This window comes from Blennius ocellaris, assembly GCF_963422515.1.
Source record: "Blennius ocellaris genome assembly, chromosome: 12".
Classification (NCBI taxonomy): domain Eukaryota; kingdom Metazoa; phylum Chordata; class Actinopteri; order Blenniiformes; family Blenniidae; genus Blennius; species Blennius ocellaris.
Genome location: NC_137661.1, coordinates 18842849 through 18870248, shown reverse-complemented (window position 1 = coordinate 18870248; position 27400 = coordinate 18842849). Strand labels below are relative to the sequence as shown.

General features: G+C 40.1%; 1 protein-coding gene across 1 annotated transcript in view; it reads left to right on the top strand.

The window, feature by feature from the left end:
* Window positions 1-27400, top strand: part of yjefn3 (YjeF N-terminal domain containing 3) — a gene marked incomplete at both ends in the record, with an annotated part of 47982 nt that overhangs the window by 9103 nt on the left and 11479 nt on the right. Inside the window, one exon of the mRNA XM_080505859.1 lies at window positions 24058-24166. Within this exon, the coding sequence (XP_080361985.1) occupies window positions 24058-24166 (109 nt within the window). The remainder of the gene's footprint in view (window positions 1-24057; window positions 24167-27400) is intronic.

Below are 27400 nucleotides of genomic sequence, written 5' to 3'. Positions count from 1 at the left end.
CCAAAAGAGTCTCTAGTCTGCTTCAAAGTGTCTCGTACTGATTTTCTTTGACGTCCAGTTTTGACCTCTTCAGAATGAGGGTGTCCCCCAAGGGCCTGCCGGACTGCAGATTGAAAGTTACTGATCTCTGTAACCACTGGAGTGCGTGCAGTTTTCTTCATGAGGATATATTTGCAGATCTGCGTTGTTAGAGAAATCTTGTTTTGTCTCATATTGAATGATGTGTAGTTTTAAGGCTGACCTGTGTCAGCACTTTTGGAACCTCTGTGCTACTTTTGGTGTCCTTCAATGCAGCTTCAAGACAATTCAGCCTTTTAAGAAGGCCCTGCCAGTCTGTCTGAGTGAGAAAAACTCCTGGACAATCGTGGAAAGGTTGTACTGTGACATTATCTCTTCTTGCAAGAATAATGTAATACAATTGCCTTAAACTTGCATAAATCGCTCAGTTCGGTTCCTGTGTATTCTGTCTCCCTGAGGTTTTTTATTGGGGATCTCCTGACAATAAGCTCGACATGAATCATGCATCGCCGTTTACTGAAAAAAGTCATTTTTAATTTCTTTTTTTTTTTTTTTTTGCCTCTTCAGAAAAGTAAATATTTTATTGCTGTGGCACTGATTCATCAAACCCGATCAACTGAAGGATGGAAGCTGCTCACTCTAAATGATTGTTTATAAATGAATCAATGCACAGTATGAGTCACAAAACAGGCACCTAACAATGATTCCCAGTGTCAAGCTTTGTCCTTTATTATCATCGCAGCTATTGGAAGATAATGACTGACAATTCACTGTCTGTTGTCTGCCTCATTTTGCAGGCAGTGTTCGAGAAGCAAAGAACTGCCCAGACTTAACATCATATTCAGTTGTGCCAAGCCAGTAAGAGGCACAGTTGTGGCTCGAGTTGTTACCATTCTTTGATTTAGAAATTCACATCCTTTTCCATATTTTCTTTTGCATGCCGAGACAAACACTTTTGAACTAGCAAAAGCAATAAAAGACCTCCTCTTGCCAGTGGTGACATTTACAGCCATGCTAATTCAAATAAAATGCATGAAGACTCGGAGTAAATATTTGCATTAAAGCTGTTGCATTTGTGTTTTGCCCCCAATTGTAGACTTCCTGTTTTGACGGTAGATGGATCGTTGTCACATGCGGAAATGGAAAATAGCTAATCTGTGTTCTTGGCAAGGCTTTTCTTTGATGTCCCACAAGATTTGCATATTTAAAAAGATATAGACATGAAAAGAAATGCTGATCATGGACAACAAAAATAGTTTTACATCCCAAATTGTGCTGCACTTTTCAACACGGGTTGTTTTTTTTTTTTTTTTTTTTAATCTATTTTCAAAAGCAGTTACTTTATTGGATTTGGAGACTATTAGTAAAATAACTGATACTATTAATAAGTATACAAATACTGTCCTCTACAAGAAAATTCCCCTTACACAATATCTAGAATTTCTAGGTCAGTATTTTTGAAAATGACCTATATCCCTCCCTTGAAGCTTAGATTTCAGACAGATTCAGACCACTCTAGGAGGGCTAATGGTACAACACAGCTGTGAGGTTCTTGTGCACCGTTGGATAGGTATCCTCTTGCGAACAGGTGCTGCAGTCGAAGTGGAATCCCCTCTGTGACACCTATAAAACAAAGATGACGAGATGTCTCGGCGTGAAATGGTTAAACGCATCCAGCTTTACTGCCTCTACACCCAAGATACCACGTCGTTTCATTTGAAGTCTGAGGGTTGCCACAATCCAGTCCTATAAATAGTGACGATTCCACTTTGTACAATAAATTCTTTTGTCAGCGCGTCTCCTATTATGATGAAACTTTAGCATTTTGAAGTTGAACCCCTTCAGCAGTTTCATTCTGAACGCCGTGGGAGACGCGCTGACAGGGGTCAGGGCTGCTCTGAGGAATGTGACTAGAAAGTGAAGCGTTCTCATGGTGACAGAATGGGAGCGATGCCCACTAGCAACTCGCCTTATGCTGTCTCCGCTTGAAAATCAGTGGGGGGGTGAATGCAGAGAGCAAATGAGAGGGGAATAAAGGGAACGAAGGCCAAGTTTAGATGTAGATGAAATGAAAAAGGAGTATGCGACTACCAATAAGATGATGCGGAGGACACGGTGATGTATGAGCACTAACTTTTCTCTTGGTTATTACCACTTTGTCTGTGACATCGTGCCTGTTGCCATAGAAACAAACCCCAGCGACACTTCAGGGAGAGATTGGTGTTTCCTAGTTGACTGCGGTGCTCACAGGTAATTGGCTTGTTGAAGACCGTTGCAGAGATGGAAGAGGCTAATCAAGGCAAATATGTAGATTTTATTTTCTTTTTAAATGGCTGTTAATTGTAAAGAGGCGGTTTTCATCTGTTCTGAAAGGTTGTTGCAAAATCAATCGACACTTCCTTTTTTTTTTTTTTTTTTTCCTATTGTGAAATTCTAATCAACTGAATTTGTTTTAAAAGGTTGGAAATGGAGGAGGTGGCATAAGAAACACCATCGTTGATGTGCTCGTTTTTCTGTGTGCTATGAATGCATTTGCGTTCATGTGAGTTTAAAAAAAGGAACAATGTGTTTTCCTATTCTGTTTGTATTTATCTTCAGGTACTGTGATTCAGCACGCTGCATGTCTACAACAACTGAGAGCTCGCCAGTGCTCACTGCCAGGAAGGCTATCCCAGTTTTCAGTAATTGGGTTCACTGTCTCGCTCTGCCGAGTCCTGATTGCCGCTGTGTTTTGTTTCCCATCGAAGGAATACTGTCACCTAATTCTGATTATGTAAATGGATTTTTTCTTTTATATAGTTCTCCGCTGTTGTTTACCACATGCTCTCCATTCACTGATGGATTATATGAATAGAAATTACAGTTGGCTTTTTCAAGTCAAGTTAACAAACTATATGAAATCTCTAATACACAAATTTAATTAGTTTAGTAGTTGTTTTGCTTATGTGTTGCCTGCGTGTGGTCCAGAAAAGCCCTCGTGGCTGTACACTGCCAGTTTATTTTCAAAAGCAAACTATCATTTAGAGGTAAAACTTCCATGAGGCTAACGATATTGCTCAAATAGTTTTGTTCATGAGACAAATGGTAAGCCTGTGCATGGTGAGATCAGCCTCAAATTTGGCCCTCATCACAACCAAATGATGGCCCTCACTTGTATTGCCATTTGAGGGCGTGGCCATGGCCACTCTTGCCATGGAACAGGAAATAGTAATATATATATATTATATTATATTATATATATATATATATATATATATATATATATATATATATATATATATATATATATATTTATATATATATATATATATATTAAACTGATTTGTATGTCTCTTCACATGGAAACTAATGGTGTGATCCGACATTGTCTGGGAGTCATGGCAAAGATTTCCTGTAAGGCAGCGGTGCAGCGGATTTTCTTCCTCCTGCAGGCTTTGATAGGCAGTTTCTAAGTGCAGACTCCCCAGTGACTCCAGAATCAGCAGGTTAATGGTGATTGTGAAAGAGGCACAGAGTGAGGACGGCAGCAGCCTGGAGAGCCAGACATGCAGTCAAATAATATATGTTTACACAGACGGAGCAAATCAAAACCCTGGATAGATGAAGCAGGACTGGAAAGGAGACAAAAAGAGCAAAAGTGTTTAATGGACAGGAGACCGCTATCAGGCCTTCTTTATTAAGAGTTCCTTTGTGCATTTCTTATTCATGGTTCTTCAAATATAACTGCTGTGCTTAAATGGTAGGATGATTGCTGTAACGATAATTATTTGGAAAAAGAGTTAAGCAGCCAGGATTTTACAGCTTTTTTGGATTTCTGTCAGCTCACTGTAGGAGGGAGGAAAGCCTGAACATCCACCAGAATCATGGGAGAACATGTAGGTGGCTCTAAAATTGTTATCACTAGACATGAATTGTCAAAAGGCTTTTTATATAACACTGACACAAAAAAAACCCCACAACTCTATAAAGGAGGATAGACTGAAAACAAAAGGAAACTCAAGGTCTATACAAGTATTTAATTAAGTCAGATTTCTGAAGCCATAAAGACCAGCATGTTTGATAGAATTACCATGGGCCATGTGTGGCTTTTATTCCCAAATTTGCTGCTCAGGGCTGAAATGGTTAGCGTTCGCACCCCACAGTTCAAATCCCATGTGGAGCTGCTCATAATCTCTGCCTCGACTCTGATTTCCTCCCAGACCAGAATCATGTGCATCAGGTTAATTGGTCAAAGTGAGTTTGTTTACCTGCCCGTCTTACCCCCAATGATGGAGTGATGACCAGCCTTAGAAGGTGGATTGATGGGGATGTTATGTATGACATTGAAATAATCATCAGACACAGAGAGAATTAAAAAGATGGAGGAGTCTTATCTTTTATACTGATGTACATGTAATATATATATAATCAGAGCCCCAAGCAATATGAAATTAAGGGGGAACCATTTCTTATATAAGCTCTTAATTAAAGTTGCTACTTGAAATAATAGGTTCTGCCTCACATAAACAACATGCAACTTGTTATTTGGTAAAGTTCCTTGTAATGTTCTTGTAATGAGGAGTGGAATTGGTTTGGGGAATGGGTTGTCTTCAGATTCCATAACAGGCAGAGGTGGTCAAAAAATGTATAACTCACCCTGAAGAAACTCCAAAGATTAATCAAACCAAAATTGGTTATGAACATGACAGCTTGTATCATCATGCATTGTAACATAATATGTTCCAAATATTTCAAATTAAAATAGTTTTCATGCAGTGACAAAGTGAAAAAAGCTGCTTTAACACATTTGATGTGTAAATTATTTCAGTGACAGGGAGTTATGGAAACGAAGGCTTGTTTGCTTGTTATTTTCTTAACACGAATAAGTTTGAACTGAACAGAATATTTTGATTCTGATGGAATTCAGTACATTAAGGCATAAAAAGTGACTTCACAAAGATGATTATAGTGTTCGCTTTTGTTTGAGATCATCAGGCATGGTTTATTTTCAACATATATTTTTTCATCGTAACTCGTCGAATGTCGACCCATCACAGCATTGCAATTTCATGGATTTATAAAGAATTGATTGCTTCATTCATGGCTACCTATTTTGCTTCATGTAAATGTAGTTTACTGAACCATGAATCCTCCCATCTCTCAGTACCATGACTCTGTTGTGAGGCCAAATCCTATATCCACTTCAACACTTCAACCCGCCAGAGGTTTGTTGTCGTTGTGGGTCAGTTGCATCTGATACATGTTTACTTACAATCCCAATTTTGTCAGGACTTTTATTCTGATGGCGCTTTACTCAACATTCACGACCTGGTTTTTCTCTTGTTTTCAACGATGCTATGTTATGATTTAAGCTTTGTTCTAATCCCAGTGGAGTTCGTACGTAGCCCCCGCATTCACATGTAGACTAAATACTCATACATTGCAGCCCACTCCTACGTTGATATGGCAGCCAGCAGACACACATTTTGCTGTAATAAATTCATCCTACCTGGAGGCAGTCAGTCATTGCTGTGTTTGGATGAGAAATGCATTTTAGGGTGCCACTTCTTTTTAGTGGTTCTCTCCATTTCTGATCATTGAAATTGTCAGGTTCATTCTGTTTTTCTGTGCTCGAATTCGATTTGTCCTGGAGTTTGGCACAAATCAGTTGGAAACTGAAACGATCCAGCTGGGTTCATAAGCTGTTTTCAATATATAATACTTGGTGTTGAATCATTTTCCCTTTTCATTACAACTGGCAACCGGCTGATGTTGATAAGCACAATAAACCCTAAACAAACAAGAGCTGTTATCTAATGCTCCAGTATATCTTTTCCGTCACAGTACGGGTAGTCTGGTAAAATTTGCATTATGCTTTGACAATGATTTATCAACAAGCTGCTGTAAAATTAATTTCTATTCTGCTTGTTTTCATTGGTCAGGTATACCTACAGTGCTGACGTAAAATAGAAATTGTATATGTTACCTTTTAAGGATCCTGGTACACGGCAGCAAAAGTATTTAGTGGACGGTAAATGGGGGCACAGGACACATTCAAGGTCAACGTAATTTACATTGTGGAGATTCAATCAAGATAATCTAATTAGGTGTTTGGCTGAGTATGAAAATTTCTGCCATCTTGGTTGGTTGCATTAAAATGTGAACAATTGCCAAGATCATTAGTGACCACTGGCTGGCGGATAAGTGTTAAAAGACTGTGCAATATTAAATTGAATTAAAAGTATGTTGCCTACTGTTGAATCCATTTAGGCGGTGCTTTACTAATGGTTTTATTGACAATATACCGCAGAGCTTTTAACACGACATCGACGTGTACAAAAGGGCTGGGAGTAAGAATTATTGACAAGAACCATTGTCAGTCTAATAGCTATCAAGCAGATAGGCTGGTATAAATCAATGGAATAACACAGAGTTGATGAATGTATTTGCGTAGGCCAGCAGTGACTGAACCAGGCATTGCGTGACAGCTCCACCTCCTCCACATCACATCTTTGCGACATGCAGCTCACACATCTGCACCTCCTTCTCCCGCTGCTATTGCTCTTTCACCTCCTAATCATCTTTGAGGGAGGTGAGAGAAATTGACTGAATGCACACGCTCGCATCAGCGCAACGTGTCTGTTCTGGGACTGCCACAATCTCACACACGCTCGTGCAGAAATCCACCAGTTTGCATACACAACCTCCTGCCAGGCTCCTCGGGCTGCACAGCTTGTGTGACATTCTGTTTCTAATGTATAGGAAATGCCACATGTGCATTCATTACCCTGCTAAGTCGGTGCAAAAGCCGGTGGTAGCCTCAGGTTACAGCTGCACATGCAGACCTTTACCAGAGAAATTCACCTGTCAGTCAGAGGTAGTGCCAAGGTCGAGCCTGGAGCTACTGAGTTTGAGCGACGGCTGGAGTTTAACAGCATCATATGGAATTGTTAGGTTGCTACAATTGTAACAAAAGCGTGTGCCAATAATCCGACATGGTGCCACGGGGGTGGGTCAGTGTTACTGTGAAATGCCACATGACTGAGAGAAGAGTCTCGCATTTCTGAGGTTGAATCACATTGGCCTTATTTTTTTAGTTAAACAGAATTTATTTAACTTGTTTTGTCCAAATCTGTTGTAAAAAAAAACTGGATAATCATTTCTCACGGATACTGTCATCATGTCTGCCCTCAGCCTTGGTCTGTTACGCCTCTCATACATTTTTTTCCTACCAGCTGCCACCCTACGATTGTACACACACACACACACACACACACACACACACACACACACACACACACACACACACACACACACACACACACACACACACACACACACACCTAAAGTAAGTTGTGAATTATTGGGGGTTTTGGCTCCTGCCTGGACAAATGAGAATATGCTTTGACATATGGAAAAACAGTTTTAGCACTTCATTATTCCCATTTTTTTTATGTTACAGGAGGAAATTGCCTTCTTGAAAACTCTGACATTCAGGATCTACAGTTCTTTTTATTCTTAGTGTATGGCATCAAGACAAAAACTTCAAAATTCATCAACCATGAAATACCATGGATCTGCTAAGATATAATTACAAATAGCTTTAAAAAGTGCTATCTTGTCCATGAGTGGGTGCCCCAGCAATTCTAGACCAAAAGCTGATGGTTTGATTTAGACCATCTACTTATTTTTGTTGTCAATGTACATATGTCCAATGACTGCATTGACCTATAAATGAAGGTTTTTGCCACCGTCCATTGTGCTACCCATCGATCCATACACCCCCCCCCCCGCAAAACGTCCCACTGAAGACCATAATAGAATCAAACTTTTTGTGAAGCAGTAGTGTTAACAGTTGTTTGATGTCCAGTTTATGAAAAAAAATAAATAAATGTCACTTTTGCTCATGAGTGTTATCATGCATGCGCACGTGCCTCTGAAGTCGTGAAAGGTCGGCTGAATGCCAGTTTCAATTCGATGGCGCCATGATCTCTCTCATGCTTTCCCCTACTGTTGAGCTCATCAATTATAAACAGCTTGTGCATCGAGCGTGTGCATGTGTATGCATGCACCGGTGTGGGGATGCACTGGCGTCTCAAACCAACCATCGCTTGGTGTGAAGCCTTCTGGCCAAATGGGTGGGAGACATTGAGAGACAGTGGCAGTGAAGGCTTTCTCATCAATATGCTCTCTGGTGTTTGTATGCTACATGTATTGCTACATTGTATCTAATTGCCATTCAATTGACCCACCTTCCTTTTCATTATGAAATGGCTTCCAAAGTACGACATTGTGAATATACCCTGTGAAGAAAATGTTCCAGAAAAGTGAGAAATGGTTCACACATTCAGATCCTCAAGGTGCACACACGTGTACGCTCTCCACAGTCTGATTAGGTTGGAAGAAACTGAACAATTTATATGAAGAGAGTTCAAAGCAAGCCTTGGAGAGTTTTCACAAGCATCATTCTCTATTTTTTGTTGTTGTTGTTGTTCTCTCTTAGCTTTGCTGGGGGAATCTCTCCTTTTATTGGCAGAGCTAAAAAAAAAAAAAACAGCAATATAAAGTGTGAGCAGGAAGGAGATTCGTCTTTTGTAAAGCAGACCAAACCAGCTGAGCTGAGATGAGACCCACAGACGTCCTTCAGGGCCGCTGATGTCTGGGATGGACGTCAACATTGCATTCTGTAAACTGCTTTTAAGGCTGTTTGAGATCTTTCTCTGTTCTGAAGGCAGCTGATATGACCGGTGCATGTCGAGGATAGACTCTTCGTCATTAGAAGGTATTTTTAGAAGCTATTTTTGAACTTTAGTACCAGAATACATGAAGTATCAATTATTCTGCATTCTCAAATTAGTGTTTTGATAGTATTAATTGTACAACTCCTGTATGAGTGTGGGAACACGTTTTGCTATTGTCACGCATATCATTTGTCACTGAAGCGATGGCACATATAAATGCACAATAAAAGTCACTTTTGGCTCCAGGAGGAATCATGCAAACAATTTTGATGAAAGGTCTCAACACGTTAATTGAGTAAAAACAAATTACTTGATTAATTAAAACTCTTGCTAGTCTGTGATTACAAACATCATTCCACTGTTTAGGCCTCATGTTGGTTCGGAGTTCAATGAGGGTCAAGTGGATATAATATGCAGTAATTGCTATGTTGATTTAAAAAAAAAAAAAAAAAAAAAACTCACATTTTGTATGTGGCTTATGGAACATAATTACAGATGTTGTAAAGTAATTTTCTTGCCCCAAGCCAAAGACCGGCTTGATAGGTGAGTTAGTGACTGGCTGTGTGTTTAAGTGATTGTGGATCTCTGTGTTTGCTTTGCGCTGGACTGGCTGTACCCTCTCTGCAGCCTCATAGTCTCGATTAAGTAAAGATGGATGAGGGATGGATGAATGGTCCTTAAAGGGGGCACTCTGTGAAATTGAAGTCATGCTGTTGTTGATTTTCTTAAGCACTGGTCTTTCACGTTTTGTCACATGGAAAGTGGTGCTTAAGGCAAACTTTTCTGTTTATCTACAATAGAGCTATTCCATATCTTACCTTGAGTGAAAAAAAAAAAAAAAAGTCTCAGGCCACAAGTCAATAAATGAAATTATCAGTATGCTATGATTGAGCGATCAAATGAGGGTCATATCTGGTTTTTTTGTGCAGATGGTAAAAGGTAAATGTAAAAAAAAAGTGTAAATCCATCATTAAAGTATACGCTTTGAGAGCATTAACGCATCATAGTACTCGAGAAGACTGCCACCTCAGTCAACATTGTGATCTTCCTCAGTATATCCTTATCTGTCCTGTGTTTGTTAAATTTGTAGTACTTTTATGGATTAACTGGCAGTAAAACAAACTGTAACCAGAGCACCGATGTTTTATTATCGAGGAACAGTTGTTGGGTTCACCTGATGAATGCAAGACAAGTATTCACATCTTTGTTTGCTCTCCAACTGTCTGATAACTTGCCACCTGGTTAATGGTGTAAAAGTTTAACATCAAATTGGCAAGAGTGAATATCATATTAATGAAATCAAGTATATCACTCTTGAAAGCTAGATCAACTAAAGAAAGTGTCTACAAATGGGTAACAAACAGCAAAAGACAGGTGTTCAGCCCACAAGCTCGGTCCAGCTTATTATGGGATTACACAGTTTAAGAGGCGATATCAGAAAGTATGCAAACGTGGCAGTTTGTAATATGAGATTCATTGTGATGTATGGTGTTCAAGATGGAGACGCGGAGTCAGCTTGCTACTGAACATTTAGTTTAGTGTTTGTCAGTCCTGTGTACCTTTTCAGGTCATTTTTCCTTCTCCCGCTGAGGCGTCCTTTAAATGCCTCCCAGCCACTCTACTGTGAGAGACGAGGGAGGTAATTAGTCCCTCATGGTGACTCAGGTGTGTCGTGAAACCTCCCGCCCTCGCGCCTCCCTCGGACCGCCGCCTCACGTTCTCCGCTGCACCGCCGCTCATCTACATCCCCTTACCACACAATTTTATGGATGATTTTGTTGATTTCATTACAATCAGAAATTATATTTAGAGCACATATCGGCTTATAAATATTAAGAATAATTGTATTTTGTGGCTGTCTGATTTTTGTTTTCTATGCTCTACAATGGCTCTTCTGCCTGTGTCGCTGAGTCGGATACCTCGTTTTTGCTGCCGTCATTTGGGATGGACAGTCAGACCTGTTGAACAAAATAAACGCTTAATGCTTCTCTGTGCTCCTTCTAAATCTACTACAGAAGTTTGATGAAACATTTTTATCGATATGTATTCATCGATAGTATCTTAAAATGTACAAAAATTAGGCAAATGTTGAAATGACAGTAAAATACATCATCTAGAAGGCAGGGCTTAAGATATGACAATGCAGTGATTGCAGTCCCATGAAATTTCCTCTTTTTTTTCATGATAAATATACAACATACTCTTCGCTGATCTTTCCCTCTTGCATATCTGTAATAAGATATCAGTAAATGTGCACAGGTTTTCAATTTGCACAAAAATTCAGCATCTATCCTCGACCTTTTCCCTCCACATTTGTTATCGTTGCAATATTTTCCCCACTCTGCTCCTCTGTGTCTGGCAGACACGGAGACAGAAGCCTTGTGGCACTATGCAGAGTCTTATGAAACGGCTTAAACCACAAGTGTTTCTTCTTATGGTAGTTACGGTGGTCCTATCCACTCCCAGTTGCATTAGTCCTTGTACTGATAGATGGCTGACTCAGATTAAACACCGGCTCAAATCGCTTCAGTGAGTTACGGTGCTAGCAGTTTGCAGCCAGAGGAAAAGTGTTTATTTAGTCACACAGAGCAGAGAGGGCTGCCAAAAGATTGCCCTCTTCATGGCAGGGCTTTATTAGTCCGAGTTGTTCCTTTGTGTCTCTGTGCAGCCGGTGGCGGCCGTTCTAATTATACTGTGTCACTTTCTCTCCCTCTGTTTTCCCCATCTGCCTCTCCCTGCACTCACCATCTACCCATTAATTTTCGTTATATTACTATAATAGTTTAGGCTTCTCACTTGCAGCGGCGTTCCACATTTTATTGCAGCCCAGCATGAAGTCCTTTCTGCTCTACTCTGTGTTGTGGACATGTCGGACACATTGTCGATATTGTGAAAGCTTAAAATACAGTTATGTCGAACAAAAATGAATAAACCTCAGCGACTTTCTCCTAATTCTGTGTTTTTGCATTTGTACTACGGAGTTTTGTTGTATTGTGAGTTCAGCCCATAACTAAACAATGAAGGATAATCTAGCTGAATAAACTTTACAGAGTATTGTTCTGCTCATATTTGTGTAATTTTCAGTTTGAAAAGCCAGTCTTTCTCAGTATCGGGCTCTAGTTAGTGGTGTTATTTGTATTTTTTGCCTCCACCAGAAGTGGTAAAAACCAGCCAAGTGCCTTAATCGGCGTGGAAACTATTGTGATGATGTGTGTTTCACCATCTCAAGGATCCATCCTTGGAAGGGAACATTTCTCAGACACTTTATCATCAAATCCCACAAAAGGACTGTTCTTGTTTCTAAGATCCTTCCTGAGAGTCCTTCATTGAGAGGCTTTTGGTTTTCAGGTGAATCCCAAGTGCCATTAAAGCATAAACACTCTCCCTGTGATAACCTGTGATCCTTTTAATGATGTGCACTTTTTATTTTTAATAATAGCTGCTGGCCATGGGTGTCAGCAATGTACACCCTTGACAGGTCTCGGATTTACACTTATGGTCAATTCAAAGTCACCTGTTAATCTCAAATTCACGTCTTTGAACTGAGAGAGGGAAACCAGAGAGTTATCTGAAGAAACCCCTCACATGCACGGGGAAAGCCCTAAAACTGGGCTATACCTGTTATCTGTTTGTGAAGTGAGAGCATGAACCACTACTCCCCAGTGTAAATTATGAAATGTCATCCCCATCGATATAATATCCAGATGATTGCTTCTATAAGATAAGGAACAATTTTAAAATGGAGGATTTGTCTTTCACTGCATCTTCCGTATATTCTTGGTTAAAACCTTCTGTGAAGTGGGTCAAATCATGTGCTCATGTGAACAAGCTGCTCTTGAAAGGAACCTATTGTAACTGATAATGCAATGGACTTTGGCACATCCATGTAAGAGATGAGCTATTCCATAAAAGTAACATAAGACATATGGAGGATTGTGAAATATTTGTTCTATGTATGCTATGTATAGTTTGGCAACGGTTGCTATGGCATCGGGACTGCATGACGGGCACACAAGGGACTGGAATTAGGTCACCTTTGTATGATATGAGCTGCCATCAATCCATGCTAGCTTTCAATGCATTGAGCTGAAAAAAAAAAAATCAACATTTTGGTATCGGATATTGGTTGTGGTGTGGATCTAATACGTGTACTGTCAAGTTCAAACTGGGTCAGAGAGAAGCGCTCCTATAAGATGGCACCCAGATTGAATTTGAGGACAAGCTTAGGGCAACTGAGACGGTGGCGTTAAACTTCAGGTCACTCGGCAACAGGGATAAGTCAGAGGCTGAGCCTCTCCTATCTAAACTGTGTTCGCTATTGTGCGCTCTTCCTCGATTACCTGGAGGACAAAACTGTGCATGATTGGAAATGAATGAGTTGTGACAACCCCGTCCTCCCGATGGCTTTTGGCCTGAAAGTGATGTGGCTGAGTCCAAAGCGAAGGCAGCGGCCATTAATGGATAATCTGGACAAAAAGGAGAATGGATTGCAAACCACTCTGAGGGCATTGGATGGTGTGACACGGATGTGCCAGTGCATATATATGTCTTGTTCTTTTTATGTCAAGTTGGGCCTCAAAGCATCTGTGCAGCAGATAAGTGCAGTTGTCCCTATGTGATCGCATGCTAAAATAAAATCACGCCTTGTTATCAACCGTTGAGTGGACAGGACTTAACCCAGTGATGGTATTTACCATTAATCACGTAATAATTTCCTTTATGGCCCCCAAAATGTTGGGCCCTCATGATGACATGGGAAACACACACACACACACACACACACACACACACACACACACACACACACACACACACACACACACACACACACACACACACACACACACACACACACACACATGCTTACATGTTCTGCTCTAATGCATGACTTTAAACTAACTCTGATCCTTATCCTAAGCTTAAAGCATGTCTTCTCACCAAATCTCCTTATTGTCCACATGGCTCACTTGTCTTATATTCCCATATTGTATTAACTTTGACTTAAATTCAGATTAATTGTAACCTCATATATGACTATAATCATCACACTTGCCACAGCATAACCCTAACTTAAGTCTGCCGTTGAAATGTATTTTTACCTAATATTTAAAATGAAAGTTAACTATGTTTACTCACAAAAATAAATTTTTGGTTTTTTTTCTCTGACATGGATGACAAATCCCTATAAAGTGAATATCCAAACAGATTGAGGTCTACTTAACAGTAATAAATACACGTCCACCCACACACGGCTACACGTATTTAAACATGTAACACAGAAACGACCTGTCTAACACCTGCGGCTTTAGGTAAATGTTATTTATGTTTATTGCTTTTGCCTGAAGGCCCATGGCTCCTGTTCGATGAAATGAGTCATGTGAGCAACTGATTGGGATTATCTAAAGAATGTCTGTCTCTTTGTACCGGATATGAGGAACATGAGCAGACAGCTAAACTGATTAGGTCTGATTTAAAAAAAAAAAAAAAAAAAAAGATTCTACTGGAGTTATTGTGTGCAGTCGTCTCTCTCACACATGTGTTACATGCAGTCGGCCCTAGATTATTGCCTGAAGGAGACTCGACATCCTGATTTGATAAAAATTGAACAGCATGTCATGCTCATGCTGAGCAGTTAGAATGGGACCATATGGAGGCACAGGGCCAGCTCCTATCTGCCAGCTGAGGCCGTTGACAAGATGCCCCCACCGCCATTGCACCTGATCTCCTCACCCATCAAAATGTACAGAGAAGCACTGACTGCGTCTGTGAGCTTGCAGAAGGCGTACGAATGCTGCTAAATTGCGATGACGCCTTTCACTGACTCATGCTCACTTGTGTTTTTGGCGGCTGGTGATGTTACTACAGATCTTGACAATCCTCCAAGGGAACACTTTAAGCTGACAAAAACAATAATATTTTCTTTGTTTCATATTGGATAGAAGTCAGACATTTTGATTCAGCCAATCGTCTTTATCGCCAAAAAGATTGACTCAGTTGATGTGAATCTAAGACTTCTGAAGGCAGTTTATTTTCAAACCGTACTGTTACGAGACCTCTTTGCCTGTCAGGTGGTAGTTTGGTCCCCCGCCTCACCGTAAACTAATCCATTTGTCTCAGGTTTTGATCAGTGTCTTCTTCATTCTGCAAGTTTGTGGTGTTTTAATGGGATGTATCTATTTAAACACATATATTCTACTCTGTATGTACCCAGTAGAAATAAGACATTTTCAAGCTTGTTGTTCATAAATTCAGATTTGTTTTCCTTATCCTGGGTGTAATGTTTCCAAAACTGAAAATGATTGTTTTGGACATCTTACTAGTTCCCTCAAAAAACAATTGAAACGTGATCTATATTTTTTGATTCAGCATTAAACCACAGATATATGATCTCATGCATTGGATTTTCACGAAAGGTCTGCATACAAAAAAATAAAGTGGTTGTTTTTATTTGGACCCAATGACGGCATTTTTACTTGAAAGACAAAAGTAAGGTAAACCTTTAAATTGTAAACGGACTCTCCCTATGCAGCATATTTTCCATCCTGAGCAGTCTCGATACACTTTTGGATGATTCCTCACATACAGCTGTTAGTTCACACTCACATAATAATGGCCGTGACTGCCATGCAAGGGTCTCACTTGCCCACAGTGTTGCTGTTCAGTTTCTTGCCCAAAGGCACTTCAACACATTTGCTAGGGTGAGAGGGCCGACAAACAACCAGTCCTTCATATAGGCAGGCAATTATGGTTGCTTCACGGTTGACGTTCGTATTCAGACGTTTAAAAAAACCAAAACAATTTACAATTTCACTCTCATATTTTATGACAAAATGTACATCTGTGTACTTTAGTTTAGGCTCTTTGAGCCCGAGCCTCACTGCACTGCTCTGCTGCCCTCCCCCTGTCAGTTTCACCCTTTACATCATCTCTTGGCTGGATGCTGAGGGACGTCCTGGAAGCTCACTCCAGGAGGTGTTCGAGATGATGAAAGGTGTCGTGAGATGATGCGTGTTAAATCAAATACAGATTTACGCCTGGGAAAGCCCACCCGCAATCTAGGTATAATTGCCATGGAGACCTCCTTTGGAAACCAAGTACGAGCTGCTTCAATGCCTAGCAGAATATGAACATGGCTGGCCATCAGCACCAGTACACAATTATCACCCAAACCTTTTAGCTGGAACAAGGTTGAATATCTAATGAGATTATAGTCGGGGTAAGGAGAAGAGTGAGACTTGGAATGTGTTCGAATGAATCCAAAGCTCATCTCTATTGCTCTGAGAGCACATTTCTGCTCAGAAACCTGTAAATAATGACAAAAAAAAAAAAAAAAAAAACCCAAACCACACAATATTAATTCGACCAGGGTGCATCCTCTCCCAAGTGCTCCCTGAGTATTTTCTCTCGACTTTGGCTGTTACTGCCACTCGTCCATCTGCCATCACTCTGATTCAGTGAAGTGCGAACCTTCATCAGAGCAGCAGGGATGGAGAGAGACGGAGGGTGGTGGATTCGGGAGGCTGGGAGTGGCAGAAGAAGATAATGCACAGAAAGAAAATGAAAAACTGTAAACCGGAGTGACTGATAAGGCGAGATAAGCAACGCTGAAGATCAACGAGCAGAGCAGTGACGGAGGGAGGTGCCACTGAGTGGCTGATGGAATTGAAACAAAGGAAAAACACAGTGGAAAAGATTCCCAGTGTTGTGGGAACCACAAGAACAGCATATTGTTATATGAAATATTGTTTTTCATATCTATTTTTAAATACATAGAATGGCTCAAACATGTATTAAAATAATTGACTGTACGGTAATTATGGGAAGAAATGAAAGAGAAACACATATCAGCCTCCCACACAGTCCTGCAGCCTTTCCATTCTCTTTGCATTTCGTAGAGTATTGATTGATGTGTATAATTCAACAGACTTAGCAGATTCAATAAGTATGATTCATCTGCGCTAGATGCATTGCACATATAGATGACCAATTTTAAGAGCCTTGAAGTCTTACTGGAAGCAAAGAATTCAATATCCCTCATGTTGGTTTGGCATTTCAGTACATTATTGCCTGAACTGAAAATGTCATGTGAGGTTGTTGGTGTTTTCATTAACTTTAGCACTATGAACACATTTAATTACATTATTATTATTAACTAAGATGGCTGATATATGAAGTATTTCGTTGTCACAAATTTTGGAAGAAACATTTACGGTTACCAGTGTATAATATTTTGTCAGAAAATAAAAATGTAAATGACGAAAGGAACGAAGTACACTTTTCACTTGAGCATTTCAGTTTAACAGCATTTAACATTTTCACTTGATATTTTTTACGTGTGTGTGTGTGTGTGTGTGTGTGTGTGTGTGTGTGTGTGTGTGTGTGTGTGTGTGTGTGTGTGTGTGTGTGTGTGTGTGTGTGTGTGTGTGTGTGTGTGTGTGTGTGTGTGTGTGTGTGTGTGTGTGTGTGTGTGTGTGTGTGTGTGTGTGTGTGTGTGTGTGTGTGTGATAGTTTACACAATCAATTGCCGAAAAAAGAAAAGCTAAGATATCTAATAATAAACTAACTCCTGTATATTAGATAAATATAGGGAGGCTACACTTTTTTTTCTTTAAGTCATAAGGTAGGAGTGTTTTTAACGCTCAGGCAGAGAAAAGTTTTCTGTGAGAAGATACTTGGTATTCAGGGTCGCCAACATTTCATTTTCTTTGGTTTTTCCACCAATTGTCTACGGCCCTTCTTCCGGAGAAACCTAATTTGCATAACAATGGGTCACAATGAAAAGCGCAAAAGCCTTTACTGTTCTCAGGTGGAATCGTCACCCTGTGCTACAACTTGTGGCAGACGAGATCAAGAATAGGTGTTAATTTATATGGAAATGTCAGATTATTAATCTAAACAGGAGCGAGAGAGAACATCAAAGAGTAGCGGTCTTCTTGTCCGCATTTTTCATGTCGAGCATCATTAATAGCTGATGAGTCGTCGATGGAGCAGGAGGCAGTAGATCATGGGCAAAAACTCTGCAAGTGTGAGAAACATAGACTGTGAAACTAATGAATAGTCACTTTTTTCTTTCACTCTCTCTCTGCTCTCTCCATGGCAAGAGTCTGACTAATTATTACCCTTTCTTTAATGCACCAGAGCCGTCCTCCTCAAGCACATGTCCTTCTTCTCCTCACGGGAGCAGTTCAGTTGATCACTTTCTTGTGGGATCGCTGCTGCTCAAGAGTCAGACAGTGTAAAAGTTGGTGACACAACTTTTATGCCCCCACATGTATGATAATGGTGATTATTAAAAAAAAAAAAGCAGGAGGCGGTGCATTACATCACTGGATTATAAATACAGATGCGATATATGCTGGAAAAAAAGCATGAAAGAAGTTCTAATATAAGGTTCTCAAACTGATTTTGCAGCTCAGTTTGATCTTAAATGGTCCACAACAGTAAAATGATCATAACTTGTGAATGACAAAATCTGAAATGTTTTAATCTCTGTTTCTGCAAAGAGGAGAACATAAAGACAAAGTCTATATTTTAATAAACATCGCTTCACAAAACCTGAATATGTTGAAATTTGTAAGGAAAGATAAGAACAATCTGAGCATTACTGTGTGTGGAGCTCTGCAATGGTGTTGTGGTTAGAATTCCCACCTCATAGTGAGAATGTCCCTGGTTGAAGTCCGGGTTGGGTACCTTTATACGTGTGTGTGTGTGTGTCCGTTGTATGCATGAAATCTAATTTCCTCCCAGAGTCTGGCATATATTTGAGGCAAATAGTTCTATATCACCCAGAGATGTGAATGTGAGTGTCTCTCCCTATTTGTTCTGTGATGAACTAGTGACGTTTCCTCACTCTTCGCCCAAAGTCAGCTGAGAAGAACTGAATAAATGACTGAATAAAAGCAATATAAAGGACGGATGGATGAACATTATGCCTCCAGGTGCACAGCACAGTGGAGTGTCCTATGTCTGCAGCCTGTTATTGTCTGTATAAATTTTCCTGCATCCAAACATGTTACAAATGACTCAACTTTGTGTTTCATCTGGCAAATCTGCACAGAGATCTGGACGTTGTTTCCCTTCAGGTTAGACTGGATAGCTGCAGTCATTGTTTTGTACAAACTGGCCCTCCCAGCTTTGATGCAACTGCTAAAGCGAACAGATGCGTTACTGATCTCTGGACTCTGGTTTTTTGTGCTCAGTGTTGTCACATCTTCTTCTCGTCTCCTTGAATGAATTAGAAACAGCAGTAACTCTCATTCAGAAAACGTTTTCTCTGGAATGTTTACACTTTGCAAGATAATCACTACAGACAGGAGTGAAACATTTGGTGAGTCACATGTTTGGTATCTCGGCTCTATATAGCTAATGGTCTCCGATTAAAGACTGCAGCCCTTGAGAATTTTTTTTTGCCATCAGTTCTGTGCATTCAGCTGACTTTTTCATATATTTTTTTTTTTTTTCTAAAAGGAAGCCATGTTTAGGTGAATCTCGTGCTCATGACTTATGTCTGTGTCATCTGGTTCACTCTTGGCCATGTCGGTACTTTATCTTCACATACATCACATTCAATAGGTGTCCTTTTCCCATCGTCAAGACTTCCACTTATTATCTTTTCTCTTCAGGTGTATCTTGAATCTCAGTTATGAATTTTTGAGTCTGTTTTGTGTTCCACCCACTGATGGATACACAAAAGGATGCTATGTGTCACGCTCTTATCAGTTTGGCCTCAAACCTTCTCGATGCTCGGATTGCGTAATGTTATGGGGAAAAATGTCTAATTTGTATCAAGTGTGAAGAAATGTCATAAGTAAAGCAAATCTGGATGAATACAAAAACTCAAAGTGTAGACAGATGCGTGACATTGAAATATAAACAAGTAAAGCCTCTGAAACCTACACAGCTCATAAATATAAATATTTGTTTAATATAATTTTTTAACAGTATTTTATTCTCTGTGATCTCATTTTAATGTGTTTTTTAAGTAGTGTGATTGTTACAGGATTGTAGTGTTTGCTGTATTCTCATTCTGATGTTTACAGTAGTGTATTTAATGATTTTTACAGTTGTGTGATGCTCTCTAATTTCATAGTCGTAGAGTGAGAAGTTTATTAGTAGTTTACTGTGACTCTGCAGGAAATGTCTTTAGACATAATTGTTTTTGTCTTTAGACCAACTCCACAGTCATGAATTTGATCAGTTAACTGAGCAGAACAGAGTAAATAACTCTGAAATTCAGTGCAATTCGTAACAATGAACTTCAAACTAATGGAGATTTTACAGACCAGAAAAGTACAAAGGCCCAGTAGTAGAGTAGTGTGTGTTAGCTTTTATGAGGAAAACTCAAAACAAAATAAAACAACACCCCCAAAACTATATTCTTATATTCCTAATTGTGCAGGTTTGGTATTTTGGCGACATAAAACACACATTATCTGTGTTCCACTTGCGTTTCTCTTCGACAGAGTGTTCTGCTTGGAGAGTAGAGAATTGGTGCTTGTCGACTACTTTGAGTTATTTTAATCAAGCTTTTTTATCTCGCCAGCAGCTCACTCTGAAAAGGTGGAAATTAGGCAAACTGAGAGGGAGGAGGTGGTGAAATGTGGCTATTTCAGTCCTGCGCAGCTTGATAAAAGGAGCCCTTCAGGTATTAAGGAGAATATTCATCACACAAATGATACAAAGACGCCCCACAGGAGAATAATGATGTTTGATTGGCTGGTATAACAGTGTAAATTTATGATGCAGATATTTTCTGCTTGTACTATTACTGCTGTAATACTATTGAGCTTAATTTTTTTTCTTTGACAGTTTATTTCCTCCGATTATTTCTTTGTCATACTTTTAAATTATTGTCTCTTGGAACAAAAATGCATAGATATACATTGCTGCAAATACAAAAACTCAACATAAAAGCTCTCGTCTCAACACCAAGGTTTTTAGGTTTCTGAGAAATCTCTAATTTCTATTACTATTTAAGTGATTACAATCAATTAACATATTAATCTACTTGGCATATGTGTTTGTGAATTGTTGCTGCACAGTCCCAAATCCCCTACGGGGGCTATTAAAGTTTAATTTTATGTGATCTCATGTGTAAGGTAAACAGACTCATTACGCAGATTGCGGTCATACTTAAGCAGCGCTACAATGAGGGTGCGACACAGCAGGAGCACATCGCACGCATGGGGAAATCAACTCGGTCCCTCTGGGCTTCGGCTGCTGGATGGCGAACCACTGTGGTCGCAGGTGCAACAGGAGCTAATACTCAACAGGCCATTTGTTTTTCGTTTTTGTTTTTTGTTTTCCTGTAGTCACACTGTACGTGCACTGTTCCTCCTCCATCACACACATATTCATATTCACCCATGTACAAATTACAAATGACAATCTGTACTAATTCCAATCTTAGAATTATTGTAAGCGTGATCAAACCTGAATGTTGAAAAGACAGGCAGTGTGTGGCATCCATCTGTTGGTCTTGTAGGCTGTGTAGTGCTCCCTTGTGGTAGAGCCTCCTGGCTCAAGCCAGCAGCTTTTGAGCTGAATACCCACAGCACTTTGTTCTGTCTGTAATGCTGAAGATCAATAGTAATTGCCTGGGATCTTATCCGTCCCGTGCTGAGGGTCCTCGCCCCTGTTAACACCATCACCTATATGTTATATTATGTATTCCTTTTTGTTTTAAATAGAAACGTATAACTTAACCCATCCTTGTGCGGAAAACGGTTAAGAAGCCTCATGCTGGTGTCTGGTACAGCAGAACACAGAGAGGACCCTGTGGACTGAGGTGAACTTTCCAAAGATCAACTTGTCACAGTGACTCAGGAAACTTCCCTGAGGTGAGCCGTGGGTGACAGCTGCTGCCGCTCCACTGGCACAGGTAAATGCCAGAAACCCCACTTGGATACACTGGCTTGCGGAAATACAAGTGAACACGCACACGCACGCGCACGCGCACACTGCTGTGTCTTCTGAGAACATAAAGGTGCACAAGCAGGCCTATAATTGGCCACACTGCGCAGTGGGAACAGAGACAACTGGCACAAAATTAATTTGTGTGTGCATTTTTCTTCAGAGATGCATGAAAGTCATTCAGACACAAAAACACAGAAATTGCTGAACAAATAGAGATAACCAGTCGTTCAGATGCTTGTACTCAAGAACAAATGGAGACTTCATCTGGAATTTGCTAGAATTATTACCCAGAATCTAGATGGGATTGAACAGTGGACAGACATGGATAATACTTTATTATTACTGTGTAGAAAAACAGTTGTCCAATTACAATGGAGAATATTATTTATATTTTCTAAAAAAAACAATGACGTCTATTGATTTCAGCAACTCAATTTAAAGCAGATTCTTGAAAACTAATGCATAATAAAGTATAATTATCATAGGTCTCTTCTATATAGTAGTTAATCTTACTGATGATAGTGTCACATTTTCTATTTTTTCTGCAGGTTCACCATGTCCATGTTTTTTTTAATTTAAACACATAACGTGGCAAGACAAAATACAAGTGATGTAATAAAAAGAAATGCATTCATCTACAGCAGTTTCCTCCACTCAGACGATTAGCTCCAGATCTCTTGACAGGTATGGGTGCGAAACTGAGTCAAGAGACCTTGTTAAGCCACTATTTGATTAGATAACATTTTCAGGCTTCGATCCTCATGTGATTATTGGTTTGCAGTGTTCGTAGTCAATATTTGTAATGTGGTAAGCTTTATTTTATTGTATTATGGGGGATTAAGCTGTGTTTCTACCTGAGAGGGATCGTTTCATCAACCTTCTGTTTGAGCTGTAATACTGTTGAGGACCAGCAGGTGTCTGTAGAGTAATAGGTATAGGTTCTATTTCGCAGAGCACTGAGCTCACGTCTTGAAGGTGGACTTTTATGTTAATGATTTCACTTGAATTGTTCCTGATCCTCATCCTTTGAAGAATAGATGTCGGTGCTGTAGCAGCTCTGTCACTGGCAGTGTCACCTGCTCACTGCTGCGCCTTCCTAACTACATTTGACACACACACACACACACACACACACACACACACACACACACACACACACACACACACACACACACACACACACACACACACACACACACACACACACACACACACACACACACACACACACACACACACACACACACACACTGTGCTAAAAGCGGCACCAGCAGGCTTCAATACAGCAGCATTAGTCACGTTGTCAACATGCAGCGAGCAGCCGGAGGAAGGCAGCGCAGCAATCAGTTCAGGGGGAACATGCATGAGCACGAGAAAATATTGACCAATGCATCAATGTGAGGTTATACGAGCGTCTTCTCTGCCACCTGCCTGACCACTGCTCCTTTTATTGATCACATGTTCTTTCACAAGTTTCATGTTCATGCTTCCTGGAAGAAACCTCTGTGCTTACCACATAAAAAACCTCGATGCCCATCTTGTTCTTGTGACAGATAATTGACACCCGTTCAGTCACACTTGCATGGAAGTCGACAACATTAGCACTCTCCTTAAGGCCTCTTTGTTAGGAAAGCAACATTTATTTATTAAACATTTGTTTAATTACATATTAGATATTGAAAGACGAAGCAGATGTGTGCTTTTTTTTCTTCTTTAATTTTTAGATTTGAGATCGGTGCATTATGAGGTTTGCTTATATTGTAGACTCAGTGCCTTTCTGTGTTGAGTTTTGCATGTTTTCACTGCATGTGGTGTGCAGGGAGAATACAACCAATTCAAAGACATGAATGTTACGTTGAGTAATTGCTCAGAATTGCCGCTAAGAGTGAATGTATGCGTCTGTGTGTAATTTTCTGAGCTCTGTGAATAATTGGCGACCTGTCCACAGTGTTCCCTGCCTTTCATCCATTGTCAGCTTGGATTGGCTCCAGCTCCCTGTGACTCTAAAGCAAGTATAAAGGATCACTGGGTGAATGTTTTTTTTGTTGTTGTTTTTTTTTATCAGCTCAAAATAGGAGAAAGAACAAACCGTAACGCGTGTAGTCGGCAGTCAATGAGGTGAACAAAATGGGTTTGAAGTCGAAACGACCGCCCACAACTCAAAACAAAACCGACCTCACATAAGTATGGAAGGGGACAAAAACCTAAAGTGTTGGGCTCAAAACAGGATCTAAAATGCAAAACCGCTGAGGTATTTTTTTGTAAAGGTTTACAGTGTTGTTCACATTTGTTCCTGATCTTAATACCTGATGGTTTTGTTGAAAATGATCATATTGCTGTTGGGATTTGTTGTTAAGTCATTTAAGTACGCCACCAACACTTTGTCTTGTCTTGTGTCTGTCAGTAAAGGAGAGGCTGCAGCCATTGAGACAGAGCTACTGAAAGACTACAAGTTTGGACCACAGCAGCTGACAGAGATTTGGGGGCAGGCGTGCGCTCTCGCCATCACTAAGGTTTGCACATCTTCTACCGTTCAGATCTCATGATGCCATGCGTCTGTTTTTATGCCCTTCAATGTTGAAGTATTTTCTCTCTCTCTCGCTCTTTTTTTTTTTTTCTTGTGTACTTTCTGCATGAGGCTAATATAACTCCATGTGTCCATCTCCTTCCACGGAGCGATCCAAATTTCTCTGGTCATGGGCCACTTCATCAGCATTTATTGCTCTAAATGAAAGCTACAGCAAATAAACAGCATTCCAGCATGATGTTATTGCAGTTGTGTTTTTAACTGTGAAATGGCCCTGCACTCGCTGTGCTATTATACGTTCAGGAGCTTGTTTCTGTGGCTCATTAAACTTGAGGCACCAGACACTGCACCTTGGTTACATTTTCTACGCTGAATATGTGAGTTTTGAATGAAGTTGTGTGTTTTCTTCCGTTTTCTTACAATCTGTGCTCCATAACTAGGACTGGACACTTGTGATAAATGAGATATAATTTAAACATGATGTAGCAAAATGCTTTCCCACACAAATGGAAACTGGAATATTTTCAGTCGCAGCATGAAGCATAGAGAAGAAAAGCATTCAAATGTTTATTCACAGTGACGCTATATAAAGCAAAACCTCACGTAGACCACCATTAATCAGTTTTATTAGACTGTCTGCACTGCAAGATAAACTGATTTGCAGCCATCTTCGGCCAAACACGCAACAAACATGACTGGGTTCACAATCCCAGGGAGCCTACAGCTGCAATCATTATTACCGACCATGAAATTTTTTTTCTATCTATTTCACGTCTCAGAGTTTTCCATGAATCATTTCATTATCTGCCAAATATTGTTTGTTTTCCACCGGCAAGAATAACACAGCTGCAAATTGTTTTTCATTTGTGGATGTTTGCTCGGACAAACCACAAAATATACACTACACTCAGACGGTGTAATTTTCTTTCTGATGCAAGAGAAAGTCATGCACACAAGTGTTTGGCGTTAACGCTCTAGTATTTATTCATCAAAAAGTGACAAAGAAACTTGAACTGACATGGAGTCTCTGCATTGTTTAACTGCTGAAGACCCAGTCCACACCTGTGCTTCATTGTACACAAATAATACCGTTTTTAGTTTTTCTATCAATAACGTTGGTAATTTTTTGGACTACAGGCTTCAATATTTCTATTGTAATTCTCCTTCAACTGTCTTCACATTAAAACTTTATTCCCATATAATTAAAATTTTACTTTAACTGAATGGTGAAGAGCGTGAACCAATGAACTGAAATGATAAATGAGAGACTATTTTTTTAAAACTGAATTTCTATGTCAAAATGAAATAGCAACAATATCACATCCCTGGTGTTATACACATCCTCACTATATTGCACACACTGTCCAGTCAAGGTCACAGTCTCGTAGAGGTGAGTGTAAAATCAGTAGAAAACAGCGAGGACTTGGAAGGTTTCAGCATAATATGAGCTTTAGAGTTACTTTTAAGGGTAAAAAAAAACCAACAAAAAAACCCCTGAGAATATTAAGTTTGTGAACTGGGCACTGTTGGTCCACAAAACATTTGTGATTCCTTTAGAATGCTTTGATAAAAAAACTTCTGTTCAGTGGAACATTTTTTAATGTTTGATTGTAACTGGTTTCATACAAATCAACTTCTTCCGGAGAGGTTTCTGGGGCAGTGGTGGCCTTAAAGCAGACCTTAAATGCAGGAGTTTGCTGGTTCCATCACCTCCCCAGGGTGCTGCAACATGGCTGCCCACCACATTAACATATGGTTAATGCAGATATAAGGACTTTTCCCAAGTATTATGATCATCATCTGTATCGAATCATGTATAACAAATTCTGACATTTGACTTTAAAATAAACCAGGAGATAAAAACACATTTGCATCTGAAATGGTAATTTTCAATTTTGGGCCAAAGGGTTCAATTAATTATGATGTGTGTGAATCTCCACTGTTTCTATGCCACAGTATGGACAGTATGGAACATGTGAATTTCCTGATGGTGTGTGTTTATTTCTTTTTCTAAAATGCATCAAATAGAGTTTTGTTCAAAACCAGAAACCCTCGAAAATGATGTCCTCAAGTAAGGTTTTCCACATGCAAGCAAAGCTTTCTTCAAGAGACCAAATAGTCTCGATACAGTATACATAGTGTGGAGACGCCATTTAAATCTTCCCCAGGACTTCTTTTTTGAATGAAAAAGTGCAGTAGAGAGTCACGGCTAAGAACTAGATTGAAATGTCATGAGACTGTGGCCTCAACATCCCCAGCAGATATGTTTAATAGCCTCCACCGTGTATCATTGAGCGAAGCATTTTCAAAGGTCACACATTTCACCCCAATCCCCTCACGGCTCCGTCACATTGAGCTGTGGTGATCGCCACAAAACTCAGCAAGTTTCTGCTTTGATTGTACATGAAGGTGAGACGTAACAGCTGCTCTTACTTACATTTTTCCTAATTTGCATCAACTTCCATAAAGAATGTGTGATTATTTTATGGAGGAAATGTTCTAAGTTTCACTGACATTCACTTCTAAGCCTTTGGGTGGCTGAACACCTCATCCCACTCTGTGGCAGCGATCCCTAACCAAACTATGCCAGGCCAAAACCACAGGTCGTCTTCTCTTGTGTGGTACTCGCTTCACTGCACTGGCATGTGTACTGTGCCAGTGTGTGTTTATGTGTGTGTGTGTGTGTGTGACTCAGTCGAGCCCTGTCAGGAGCACATGTGGTTCCCGTTGACCAGACCACTGGCTTAGTTTAACGCCACACTCTTTTTCCTCTGTGGGCTCATCAGCACGCTGTGTTGAATAAGAATATGAGCTACGAGATGGAGAAACACTTTTTGTTTCTGTCAGAAAGAGAGGGGACAAGACAAGAACAAAAAGAGACCCAATTCTGGAATGACAGCCAAATGAGACGCCTACAAGCTCTTCCTTTAGAAAACGCTAATGCATTGGAGGTCCAAAAAGAGAGAAATAAACACTAAGACAGGCAGAGTGGCAGCATCAGTCAAAATGGAGACATTATGTTCTTCTCACAGACTGTGTGATTGAACCCACCACATCCACTTCCTCTCTATTATCATCAGCCACTGTTGGCCGTCCTCCACCACCCTCAGCAGTGTTCCCTTACTAGACAAACACGGCATGGATGCTGTGGACCGCTGCTGCCCACAGCCGCAAGCAACACTGCACCGCTTACATTACATCACCGCTATTTAAAGAAAAT